A 12,425-nucleotide genomic window follows, 5' to 3' on the forward strand; every position below is an offset into this window, starting at 1 on the left:
TAAGGAGAATAGATTGTATGCTAAATGCCTGCTCCCCAGGGGAAAAAAGATTCAAATCTATAAGTCACTACATCCAAGCGGAGCAGTAAATGTACACTTGTCGTTTTATCACTTGGCTCACTGTTGATTCTGCAGCATATGCATCCTTTGTATTCCATGTCAAAAAGAACTTTCTTTATTCATAGCAATTTAATATTTCCTCAGCTTCACAAGTACTTCACAACCAAGGTATTCCTTTTTGAAGGACAATTATTTTTGTAGGTAAATACAGCAGTTAATTTGTGTACAGCAAGATTGCAAAGGAATGGCAAAGAGGTGTAACATTCCTTCTGAAGCGTGGGAATTATATTTATCTGTAGCAGATCAATCTGCATGCCATCTCCTAGCAGGTTTGGTAAATCCTTCAATGACATCCGTTCTTTACACACTTTGTCCTTGCCCAGGTGCCCTGTGTAATTTCCATACCAGCCACTGGTGGATGTGCTATCATGTTTTGTCGATAGGCAATCCTACTGCCGAGTTATGTACAAAACAATCCCACCAAAAGTAAATGAGATGAATAATCAGGAAATTGTTGGAGTGGGCCAAGTGAGGAATATTGGTCTGCAAACCAGGAAAATTCTCTATTTTTCTTTGAATGGTGTCATAGGATCTTTTATGTCTACTCACTGAAGCAGAAGTGTTCGCCTTTTTGAGTGCCTTACCTGAAAGGCAGCAACCGAGTGCAGCACTTCCTCAATATTGCAGTGAAGTACTGACTTGCTGTTGTGTGCTCTCAACCTGGAATGAGATTCAAACCGTCAATCTTCTGTTTCAACAAGAGGGCTACCATTGATTCAGGTAACATTCAATACTTGTTTGAGTTTGATCAACATTGAACATTCTACTCACTTATTTTAGAAGCTGAGAATTGTGAGATCATCTCAGTATTTTAATACCTGGAGAATTGTGCATTGATAAACAAGCTAAAATGTAGTTCAAAAGTAAGACTTGCAAAAAATAAATATACCATTGCCAATGAATTGAAAGACCATTTACCATCAATTTAACAACGTTCATCAAATCACCAGCTGAAGGAAAAGTATATTTTGATCCTAAACTCATTTTCATATGTTACAAAAATGTTTGTTAGAAAAGCCAGTATTGAATGACTTCTAAGTACAAGGGACTTGAATGGAAATGAGAGGACATATATTTCATATTTATAAAACTGAAATGCTTTGACATTAAAATTAAGTAATGGTCTCTGCACTAACAATTGGTTTCAATGTTATGTAGACAGCAGCAGTTTCAAGATCAGTTTGAGGATGGAATTACAATCGATGATTTGGAGCTCATCAAAGAGCGTGAGTCTGCTATTAAACAGCTGGAGGTATATATCCTTTGTTACCTAACAATTTATATCAAAGCTACACATTTCATAATGTTCTGTACTCTTTCTTCACACCTTCAGGCATGAATTTCCATTGATCCTGGGACATTGGCTAAATGGTGGAACACAGGAACAGGCATAAACCATTTAGTCCCCTGAACCTGTTTCACTATAATATTATGACTGATCTGCCACTGAGCTGTATATACTGATCATTTCTTTGGCTAAGAAAAACTATTAATTTCAGTTTTAAAGTTCTCACTTAATCTCGCTTCAACTGCTATTTGCAGAAGTTAAACTTCAAACTTTTGTCCCATTCCATGAAAAGGTGTTTCCTACTTTCACTCCTGAAAGGTTTGGTTCATTTTTTAGACTATGCCCCCGGTCCTACATTCCCCAACCAGCAGAAATAATTTGTGTCTGCTTCTTCCGTTCCCCTTAATTTCTTGAAAGCTTGGATCAAACCACCTATATAACCTCAAAAATCCCAGGAAATACAACTCTATTTGTTTCCTCATTTTAGCTTAACCCTCAAGAGTCCAGGTATCAGGAAGACTAGTAGCATCTTACCTGAAGCTTGTTAGCCATTCCGTGATGACCTGACAGTGTTCAGAAACGCTGAAAAATCAGTTAAGTTTTGTGATGAAATTGGAAGTTGTTATAAAGAGAATGTGGGTGGATTTTGTAACTGACGCACACATGTCCTTATAAGCTAGTGTCATGGCAACTAATTGTCACCAATAAACTGACGAAGTTTATTTTGATTATGATAAAATGTCAGCAGCAATCTGATTGAACCCAGTTTGAATGTGTCTCTCATTCCAACATGGGAAGGGTCAAATTCCCAGCCCTGAACTTTATTCTCCCCCACACAACCTAGCCTGTCTCCTGCTTCCTCTCCTACCTGCTGCTGGGATCTTGCTGCACGCTCAGCAGCTGCTCTTTAAAATTCTCACACATCTTTTCTGGCTCCTAAAGTTGCCAGGTATGAGACTGACCCACTGCAAACTAGCCAGCAAGCCAGCTCAAGCCACTGTGAATGCTAAAACTATCACAGTGATTGCAACCACTGCCTGATCTCTGAAGGGAGAGCCAGTATGCAGGTTTAAGACAGGCACCACCTGTTACTAGGCTAGTCTTGAAATTTTGGTTAATAGAGCATCCGGTTGGTCCAGTTCTGAAGAATACACCTTTTACTGTGGATCTTTTTCTCTTCAGGAGCATAAACTGGGGCTGCATCATGTTAAATCATTTTTTTAAACATCGCTCACTGATTCTGCCATTTTACCTTTTAACAATTAGTTTACTTCACTCTGAGAGTGCCTGTCTCATTCCATTTACATCAATTTTACCTAAATCTAGAATCTTTTAGCTGTTTGATGTTTCAAACACTGTGTTTGTTTTGATCTTATTATGATTAGTATTAGATACATTTTTACATACCATTAAGATGTTAATTAAATCTGACTTACCCATTTAAATATAATAATGACCTGCCCCCTTATTGCTTCTAGTACATTTTTAGAAAGCTAACTGGGAATCACTGAAGAAATTCTGTGCCTTTCTGATACGTGTTTGTCCCAATATATATGAAAGTCTTCCAAATTTGTTTCGGCTATCATTGAGGTAGAAATCTTTGACCTTGAGGCTGTGATTGTCATATTCATTACTAATAGTTTTAGATACAGTGTGATCTTGCATCAAGGTAAGAAATACGAATTTAATGTTTGTTTGTTAAAATATTCAGAGTATCCTGCATCAGCACAGTTATCATTGCTAGTTGTTCCAGTCTCCCAAATGTACTGCAATTCAGCCTGGGGATGTAAATGTAAGCCTTATTCTCTTTGATTTTTCACTCTCCTTCCAGAATAAATAGAGATGAAAAAGCCTGATCCAAATCTCCTCGTCTTTGGTCATGTAAATACATTCTAAATCCCTAACAGTCTTGATCGAGCATAAATTCCAGAGTGGGAAAGTTCCATTCAGCTCCATAGGCCTGCGTATCATGTATGATTATTCTTTTTCTTATTCCTCCATTGGGGGAATAAATCAAATAATGGTGTTAAATATACTTCAACCTATTACCAAATAGGCTGCAATTGCTTGATATTCCAAATGAGTTACAGTCAGTATTCTATGGGAAGAAGGATCCTGTCTATCATCTGACCTATGATAGTAACTTAGTTTTGAAGTTACATTTTAAAATTACAAGATTTATAGGTTAATAGATTTCTTTCAGAAAATATTTAAGGTTTTATGCATAATGCATAAGAGTTGCAAAAATGACACTTGACCATAGGGTGATGAGTATCAACCCTTGGAAAAAGTCATATGTTCGATACTCCAACATTCACTTTAGCTGGCATGGTGAATATACTGAAAGCATGTAATACCTACAGTCTGAGGCATACTAAATTCAAAACACGTTATATTAATTTTTGTCTAGGAATCTTAAATTCCTGAAAGAAGTTCAAACTCAAGCATAGTAAATCTTAAAAGGAAAGTGCACTTCTTTATGCAGTTAGTGCATTACTTTATTGTTATGCAACAAAATCAAAAAATGCCCAATATCCAGCTGATATGAAATGTAACTATAAATGATGAGGAGGGAGAAGAACTTCTTAATCAAAAATTCCCCAGTTAGACCAAGGAAACCTTTACACAACTAACTTTGTTGGGACAAATGACTGTTTGATTGGAATGTTTCTTTATATTTGTTTCAACTTGTTTAAAAAAAAAAGTTTCTGTTGTTCATTTCAGTCTGATATCCTGGACATTAATGAAATATTTAAAGACTTGGGAATGATGATTCATGAACAAGGAGACCTGGTTGGTAAGCATCTTGTGTTCCAGTAGTGTCTATATCTCTGCTCTGTTATACAGCTTTGGGATGAGGGTCAGATACTGCAATTTTAAAACTGCCGATGATAGTATCTTCTATCGGACATTTTGAGATGAGTTGATAATTTTTAGGCTTTCCAGAAGCTAATCAAATGAGAAATTGTGGTGTGGTGTACACTCTTTCAGAAGTTGTAGATTTTGTTTCTGTTGTGGAAATTACTTGACTTAATTGTAACCCAAGTTTCCGTTGGTTATTCGGACAAAGTTTTTGACTTGCCTTAATAAGGTTACGGGTTCTTTTGGATCTTAGAAATAGAGATAGATACATGACTGGGCAATTTTATATGGTTAATGATGAAAAAGAGATTTATTTTAAATATAAATATATTGAGTTGACAGAGGCTGAAGAAACTGGCCGTATTGTCATTTATGGCATGGTGGCACAATGGTTAGCACTGCTATGTCTCCGCACCAGGCACCTAGATTTGATTCCAGGCTTGGGTCACTGTGCGGCGTCTGCATATTCTCCCTGTGTCTACATAGATTTCTTCTGGGTGCTCTGGTTTCCTCCCACAGTCCGAAAGACATACTGGTTAGGTGCATTGGTGCATAGGCCATGCTAAATTCTCCCTCAGTGTGGTATGTGGTGACTACGGGATTTTCACAGTAACTTCATTGCAGTGTTAATGTAAGCCTACATGGGACACTAATAAATAAACTAAAACTTATGGCTAGAAACTGCAATCACATTGTGACAAATAACCTAGTAAAATTAAATGAGAAATGTTAGCATTGCAAATTACACTGGTAAATTTGACAAAGTTATGATGACAACAGGAAGTATGCATCCTTAGTAAGGTATTTAATATACAGATAGATGATTCTTAATGCAACTTCTGAAACACCAATTTTTGCTTGATGTATCCTTGTGATTTTTGTCTCTATTATGCATGAGTATTGCACTGTATTTGCATTGTAGAATCACATATTTGAGCAAAAATCCTAGGATAGTCCGATGAAATAGGATGGCTCTGATTACTATAGTTTAACTCCCTATATTCACTGCAATATTGCATGATTCAATATGTAGCATGATGTTCCATTTAATGTTTGTGCATGTGGAATTGAAAGAAAGGAGGAGGACATGAATTGGGAGGTATTCAAGGCAGTTTGGGTAGAATGAATGTAAAAGTGAAATTTCATTACTGAAAAAATTGATCTAAAGACATTAACTTGCAGACAACCAGACCACACAAGTTTAAATTCTTCATTTATTCAATATGCATATTCTAAAATGTATCCATCACATTGGAGGAAGGCCAAATTAACTTAAGGACACTCTCCTTTTAAGAAATTTCATCCATATAGAATCATAGAATCACTGCTGTGCAAAAGGAGGCCATTTGGCCCATTGAGTCTGCACTGACCACAATCACATCCAGACCCTATTTCTGTAACCCCACATATTTACCCTGCTAATTCCCTGATGCTAGGGTCAATTTAGCATGGCCAATCAATCTAACCCCTATATCTTTGGACTGTGGGAGGAAACTGGAGCACCCAGAGTAAACCCATGCAGACACGGGGAGAATGTGCAAACTCCAGACAGGCAGTGACCCGAGGTCAGAAATGAACTCTGGTCCCTGGCCCTGTTAGGCCGCAATGTTAGCCACTATACCACCGTGCCCCTCAAAGATATATATTCAAGGTTTAAGATTGTGTTACTTTCCATAAGGGTCTACCTCAATTGTTGTAGTTCTAGTTAGCTTTACTTCAAACATTATCTGGTATCAGTTTCTTCCAATGCAATTGGAATTTGGACCTATTGCAAGTTCAAAGGCCTCATAAAATGTTAATATCCATTGGCTCTTATTGATTGACAATAACTTATTTCCCAGAGTTTCACTGGGGCTCAACTGAAGTTTCTCTTTCCAGGGAAGACTCTTGAATTATGTGCTCAGACTATTTTAATTCTGAGGGAAATCTGTTGTTATTCTATGTGTATTTGGTAGGTTCGCTAGCCAAGTACAATGCGGCCAACCAAGATCCCATTATCACCATTTACTAGACAGTGATTCTCAAACCTCGATCTTTTGCAAAAAAGATTTAATGCATCACTTATGTTCCTGTGAGCTGAATGTAAATTGTCAGGAATTAATGCTTTAGTTGTAGCTGTTGTGTATTAAGTAATAGTCATAATGCAGTCACTGGATTTATCTCAGGACAGGAAGCTAAATTCTTGCTGTTGTGCAGCAAGTTGCTGAAATCAGCTGAGTAACTTCAGCTTTCAAAGTCCACATATAGGGTTTCTTAAACTATGTTCATTGAAACAGTATTCCTGGAGCAGGGTACAGCAGCAGCGCTTAACGTACATATCCAGAGCTTTTTTGGCAAAAACAAGAACATAAGTGGCTAAAAGACTAAATTCAAACTTGATCCTGTTGGTTAAAGAAAATAATTGATGTCAAGGGAACAGAGGGGAAATCCTGGGATTTAGCCCTTCATAGGGTTGTTAACACCAGTAAGTGTTGAATTAACAGCACTACAGAGGCTTTATTATTTTGGGTTGATGATCCCTACAATGAATTGATTTTGTGAATGTCTGTTTTTGTTGTTCTACAGTAATGAGTAAAATTGGTGATGCACAGCTTCTGCAGTCTGTAGTCAATCAGTTTAAGTTAACAATGCATTTAGTGACCTTCACATTAAATTCATTTAGCACTTCCCTTCATCCATTCATCAATTATTCCTGGTCGGTCCTTTTTTTGGGAAGGAACAACACAAACCCTAATGCAAATTATATTCAAGTTGAAGTCGCTGTTGTCTTGATTGGTTTAAGCACGAAATGTGTTGTTTTATTGTCTTTTGTCCTGGAGTGTACATGGTTGATACTTAATAATTTGCAAAATTTAAATTGGGGCAAAATTTTCACCCTGATCTGTCTGATGTCTAGTTAACTTTGTTAATTTAGCTGCTCATTTTATTCTCGGTTTTTTTAGAGGGGTTGTGCACAGAAATAATCCAAAAAAAGTAATTCTCTCTGTTTCAGACTGTCCTCTAAATTGTCTCGATGAATGTTTATGGTTAGCACACTTGACTCATCTGAAACTGTAATCTTAATCATATCAACAAATCAAATAAACAAAACAAATTGAAGAAAAGTTCAGTCGGCTTCTAACTTCCCTATCAAGAACTTTGATGTCCAGAGGATATGAAATGCACTGTATTAATGTAGTTTAGATCTTTCTGTACATATGAAAACTTCATTTTGTTCGAGAGTGATAATATCAATGTTCCAACATATTTCTGCAGATAGCATAGAAGCCAATGTGGAAACTGCTGAAGTACATGTTCAGCAAGCAAACCAACAACTTAGCAGAGCTGCTGATTACCAGGTATGGTGCATCTTTTGGAAAATTTAGTGGCTGAATTGCAAGGTCAATTGGATATTTGAAATTATGAATACATGTTTGGTTTTCATTCTCATTGTTCTTACCCTGTGCTCACTCCCTCACATTTGGCCGCTGGACAAGCAGCGTCTGGATTTTAAAATTCTCATCTTTATTTTCAAATCTGTGTATGACCACCTTTCTACTTTTGTAATCTCCTTCAGTGCCACAATCCTCTGAGATATCTCTATTCCTCTAATTCTGGCCGCTTCTGCATCACCAATTTTAATTGCTTAACTGATGGTGACCATGACTTCATTACCTAGGACCTAAGCTGTGCAGTTCCTTCCCAGACCATAGAACCATAGAAAATTACAGCTCAGACACAGGCCTTTTGGCCCTTCTTGTCTGTGCCAAACCATTTTTTGCCTAATCCCACTGACCTGCACTTGAACCATATCCCTCCACACCCCTCTCATCCATGAACCCGCCCAAGCTTTTCTTAAATGTTAAAAGTGACCCTGCATTTACCACTTTATCCGGCAGCTCATTCCACACTCCCACCATTCTGTGCGTGAAGAAGTCCCCCCTAATATTCCCTTTAAACTTTTCTCCTTTCACCCTTAACCCATGCCCTCGGGTTTTTTTCCTCCCCTAGCCTCAGTGGAAAAAGCCTGCTTGCATTCACTCTATTTTTACCCATCAAAATCTTATACACCTCTATCAAATCTCCCCTCATTCTTCTACGCTCCAGGGAATAAAGTCCTAACCTATTCAATCTCTCTCTATAACTCAGCTTCTCAAGTTCTGGCAACATCCTTGTGAACCTTCTCTGCACTCTTTCAACCTTATTTACATCCTTCCTGTGACTAGGTGACCAAAACTGTACACAATACTCTAAATTCAGCCTCACCAATGCCTTATGTAACCTCACCATAACACTCCAACTTTTATACTTGATACTCCGATTTATAAAGGCCAATGTACCAAAAGCACTCTTTATGACCCTATCCACCTGTTGCGTCACTTTTGGGAATTCTGCACCTTTATCCCAGATCCCTCTGTTTAGCTGCACTCTTCAGAGTCCTACCATATAGCTTGTACGTTCTACTTTGGTTTGTCCTTCCAAAGTGCAATACCTCACACTTGTCTACGTTAAATTCCATTTGCCATTTATCAGCCCATTTTTCTAGTTGGTCCAAGTCCCTCTGCAAGCTTTAAAAACCTTCCTCACTGTCCACTACACCTCCAATCTTTGTATCATCAGCAAATTTGCTGATCCAATTTACCACATGATCATCCAGATCATTGATATAAATGACAAACAACAATGGACCCAACACTGATCCCTGCAGCACTCCACTAGTCACAGGTTTCCACTCAGAGAAGCAATCCTCCACAACCACTCTCTGGCTTCTCCCATTCAGCCAGTGTCTAATCCAGTTTACAACCTCCCCATCTATACCTAGCGACTGAACCTTCCTAACTAACCCCCCATGAGGGACCTTGTCAAAGGCTTTGCTGAAATACAGGTAGACAACATCCACCACCTTCCCTTCATCCACTTTCCTGGTGACCTCCTTGAAAAACTCTAATAGATTGGTCAAACATGACCTACCACGCACAAAGCCATGTTGACTCTCCCTGTCTGTCCAAATATTTGTAGGTCCGATCCCTTATCACACCTTCCAATAACTTGCCAACCACCGACGTCAAACTTACTGGCCGTATTTTCTCGGATTTCTTTTGGAACCTTTTTTAAACAACAGAACAACATGGGCCAGCCTCCAATCATCCAGCACCTCCCTCATGAATATTGACATTTTAAACCTCACTATCTTTGCCTCCCTTTTTCTCCTTTAAGATGCTTCTTAAAACCCACATCAATTTTTGGTGACGTGATGTATCTTATGTTGCTTGGTGTCATATTTTACTTTATAATGTGCCTATGAAATGCCTCTGGCTATTATAATACTTTTTAGGTACTATATGAATGTAAATTCTAATTAATTTCAGAATTATTAAATTTTGATAGTTATTTAATTGTCATGTGAAGTTAGCTGTAGAGTGCTGTCTTTCTGTCATATTTGAGATCTACCTATTGATAGATTTAGATTGGTATTTTTATTTGTCTTCATTATATTTTGAAATAATTAGATTTACTTTTTATTTCCACAGCGGAAATCTCGTAAGAAGATGTGCATCTTAGCCATAGTATTGGTAGTCTTAGCTGTGATAGTGGGAATCATTATCTGGGTTGCTGTGAGAAAATGAATTCTGAAGTTCTAGCATAGATATTGCACTCAAATGCTGGCATAATGTTAAACATCAGTAGAATCAGAGGTATTTTACTGAAGGCTAATCCTTTATTCAGACAAATAATTTAGAAAGTTAAACATATCCAAAGTGGCTTTCTAGCGATATAATCAAAATATATAATTTATAATTTAAAATGCCATGCTTCACAAAGTGTCACTTTTAACAATATACAATGTTAAGTCTCTTAATGCTTGGAACAGCATGTCTTTGAATTTATTTTCCGTGCCAGATTGCCACATCCTAATTTTCAAGCTCTGCCGATTGTTGTAGATTTATTTAAGTTTAACCTAATTTTCAGGCAAAAGGCATTCCATTTAGAAGAAATGTGTCTGGGCCAGTGCCGAAATTGATTATTCAGTTTTGATTTAAAATGGTGCCAGTTTAACCTTTTCTATTTTGTTAATTTGTTGACAGCTTTGGTTTTGTGCCTGCCCTTAATAATCACTTCAAAAGTAACAATGCACTTAGTCATATTAATGGTATAGAAGACTTCTTAAAGTTAACTTGCAATTATCTGGTGTTTGCAATATTTGCACTGAATGGAACTAGTCTGACTTTGTACCAGATACATCCCTTTGTATTGTATGTAATCTATATGAACAATACGGAATGGACTATGTTTATATTCCTAGGGGCTGTATTATGCATTTTAATACAAGTTGTGCCATTTTGAGATTGTATGCTTCCATATGGTTTTTCAGATTTGGATTAAAATTATTCAGAACCGTATAACAGAAGGTAAATATGCTGCTTAAATAAACTATTTGACTATTTGTCAATATCATTGTGTCATCATGTCTGTCAAGCAACTGTAGACAATGTACTAATTGGTATATTTTGTCAGTTACAAATGTTATTTGTGAAGTTTTATGTAAACCACCAATTAAAGTTTGTTTATACTCATTCTCATACTCATAGTTACACAGCAAAGAACATTGTGAGGGAGGAAGAAAGACAAATGTTACTAAATGCAAGCTAATCAATAAATTCAGCTGTGTACTGCTTATTGAAGTTGTTTGCACTCATAGTAAAGATCACCTTACCTGGTTTTTATAGTATGACAGAAAGCATGTTGCTGAAACACAGTTCCCAGTTTTTCTCATTATTGCTGTAATATTAAGGTTGTGTTTGGAAATATTCTGTTTTAAATATATATACATGACTAATAAATGCTGGTAATCGTCTTTAACAGAAATTGGATCGCAGTCTTTTATCGTGGTGTTTGCTAGCGTATATAAAGCCTTCTAATGAGTGACAAGTTACTGTAAAAAAAATTGGGATCTTGTAGTAAGTAAGCAGTGCTAGGGAGAGGCATTTTATTGTCAGTATCATGGTTCTGAAAAATCTTGACTACCATCAAGTGTACCGACCAAAAAATGGGCTACCACCTCAAACAGATTCAGGCTATCTGTCCCAGAATATATCTGCTGTTAAACTTTATTTTGTAACCAGACATCTAATAACATTTGGTATCTTCTATAGCAATGTGAAAAGCCTGGGAACAACCTTCATTGACTTCAAATGCAAGTTGTTCAGGATGCTGTTTTAGCTGAGTTTCTTGGCATTGTAATTTCCAGTAGGTATTGAAATCCTGCTTTGATTAAAGGTAATTTGCGGGGTGATTAACGTCATATCTGGCAAATGGCTCCTCCTATTTTACTCAAGTATAACCTCTAGATAGAGAATACAACTGGAGGATGGTGGACATAAGACAAAGTGATGGAACAATTTAATGCAGCATTAGTATACTGCTTGCGATATGATTAGAGGCTAGCAAATAGCCTTGTGTGGAAAGATCAGAACTACTTATTAATCATTTATGGCTGACTAACAAGTCCATCGATATTTTTTACATATCCAGGATTGAATTTTAATCCAATCATTTCAAAGAGTTTTATCTCTCCTGTTGTTTGAAAGTGCTAAATTATGATCTGTCATTGTTTATTTGTTTGCACTTTGTTCTCATTTTTGACTGCTTGGATTGGCAAGAAAATATCCAAATTTGGATTTTACATTACTGTTCTACAACAGGACAAGCACAATTGACTTCCCAGAGTTGTATTGTATTGGATAATGAGCTGATAAATGTATATGATGGTAAAATTGAAAATGGGTTAAGGTTCAGACTATCAATCTTTTAAGGCTTGGTGAAGGACACTAAAATCTGTTTCCAATATAGTGAACTTTTACTCATGAGAGGTACAGTTGATTATCCTGTATACGAAGGAGTTAGCCCTGCTAATTTCACAGTTGTTGAAAAGTCACCTGTTACAATTCAGTTAGGGACTGTTAATGTTTAAAGAAGAAATCTGAACAATTGATTGACAGAACTGCAGCATAAGATTGAACATTTTTTAACAGAAGTAACTTCATTCTGTATATAACAAAGAATTTAACAAAGTTCATATCACTAACTTAACATGTTAGCTAATGAAGCCATATTGTGTAAACTCACTTCTACTTTTTACTCCCCCAAAATCTTTTCCTGAGTTAAACCTAAAAGG

General features: G+C 36.8%; 1 protein-coding gene across 2 annotated transcripts in view; it reads left to right on the plus strand.

Annotated features, from left to right (window-relative positions):
• Positions 1-11,110, plus strand: part of LOC145344991 (syntaxin-7-like) — a 46,916-nt gene extending 35,806 nt beyond the window's left edge. For both annotated transcript variants that reach the window (XM_080192430.1, XM_080192429.1), the window contains exons 7-10: positions 1,279-1,372; positions 4,133-4,205; positions 7,526-7,608; positions 9,781-11,110. In XM_080192430.1, the coding sequence (XP_080048556.1) occupies positions 1,279-1,372; positions 4,133-4,205; positions 7,526-7,608; positions 9,781-9,876 (346 nt within the window). In that variant the 3' untranslated portion in view covers positions 9,877-11,110. The remainder of the gene's footprint in view (positions 1-1,278; positions 1,373-4,132; positions 4,206-7,525; positions 7,609-9,780) is intronic.
• The last annotated feature ends 1,315 nt before the right edge of the window (positions 11,111-12,425 follow it).

This window comes from Carcharhinus amblyrhynchos, chromosome 7, assembly GCF_965287045.1.
Source record: "Carcharhinus amblyrhynchos chromosome 7, sCarAmb.v2.hapA, whole genome shotgun sequence".
Taxonomy (NCBI): Eukaryota; Metazoa; Chordata; class Chondrichthyes; order Carcharhiniformes; family Carcharhinidae; genus Carcharhinus; species Carcharhinus amblyrhynchos.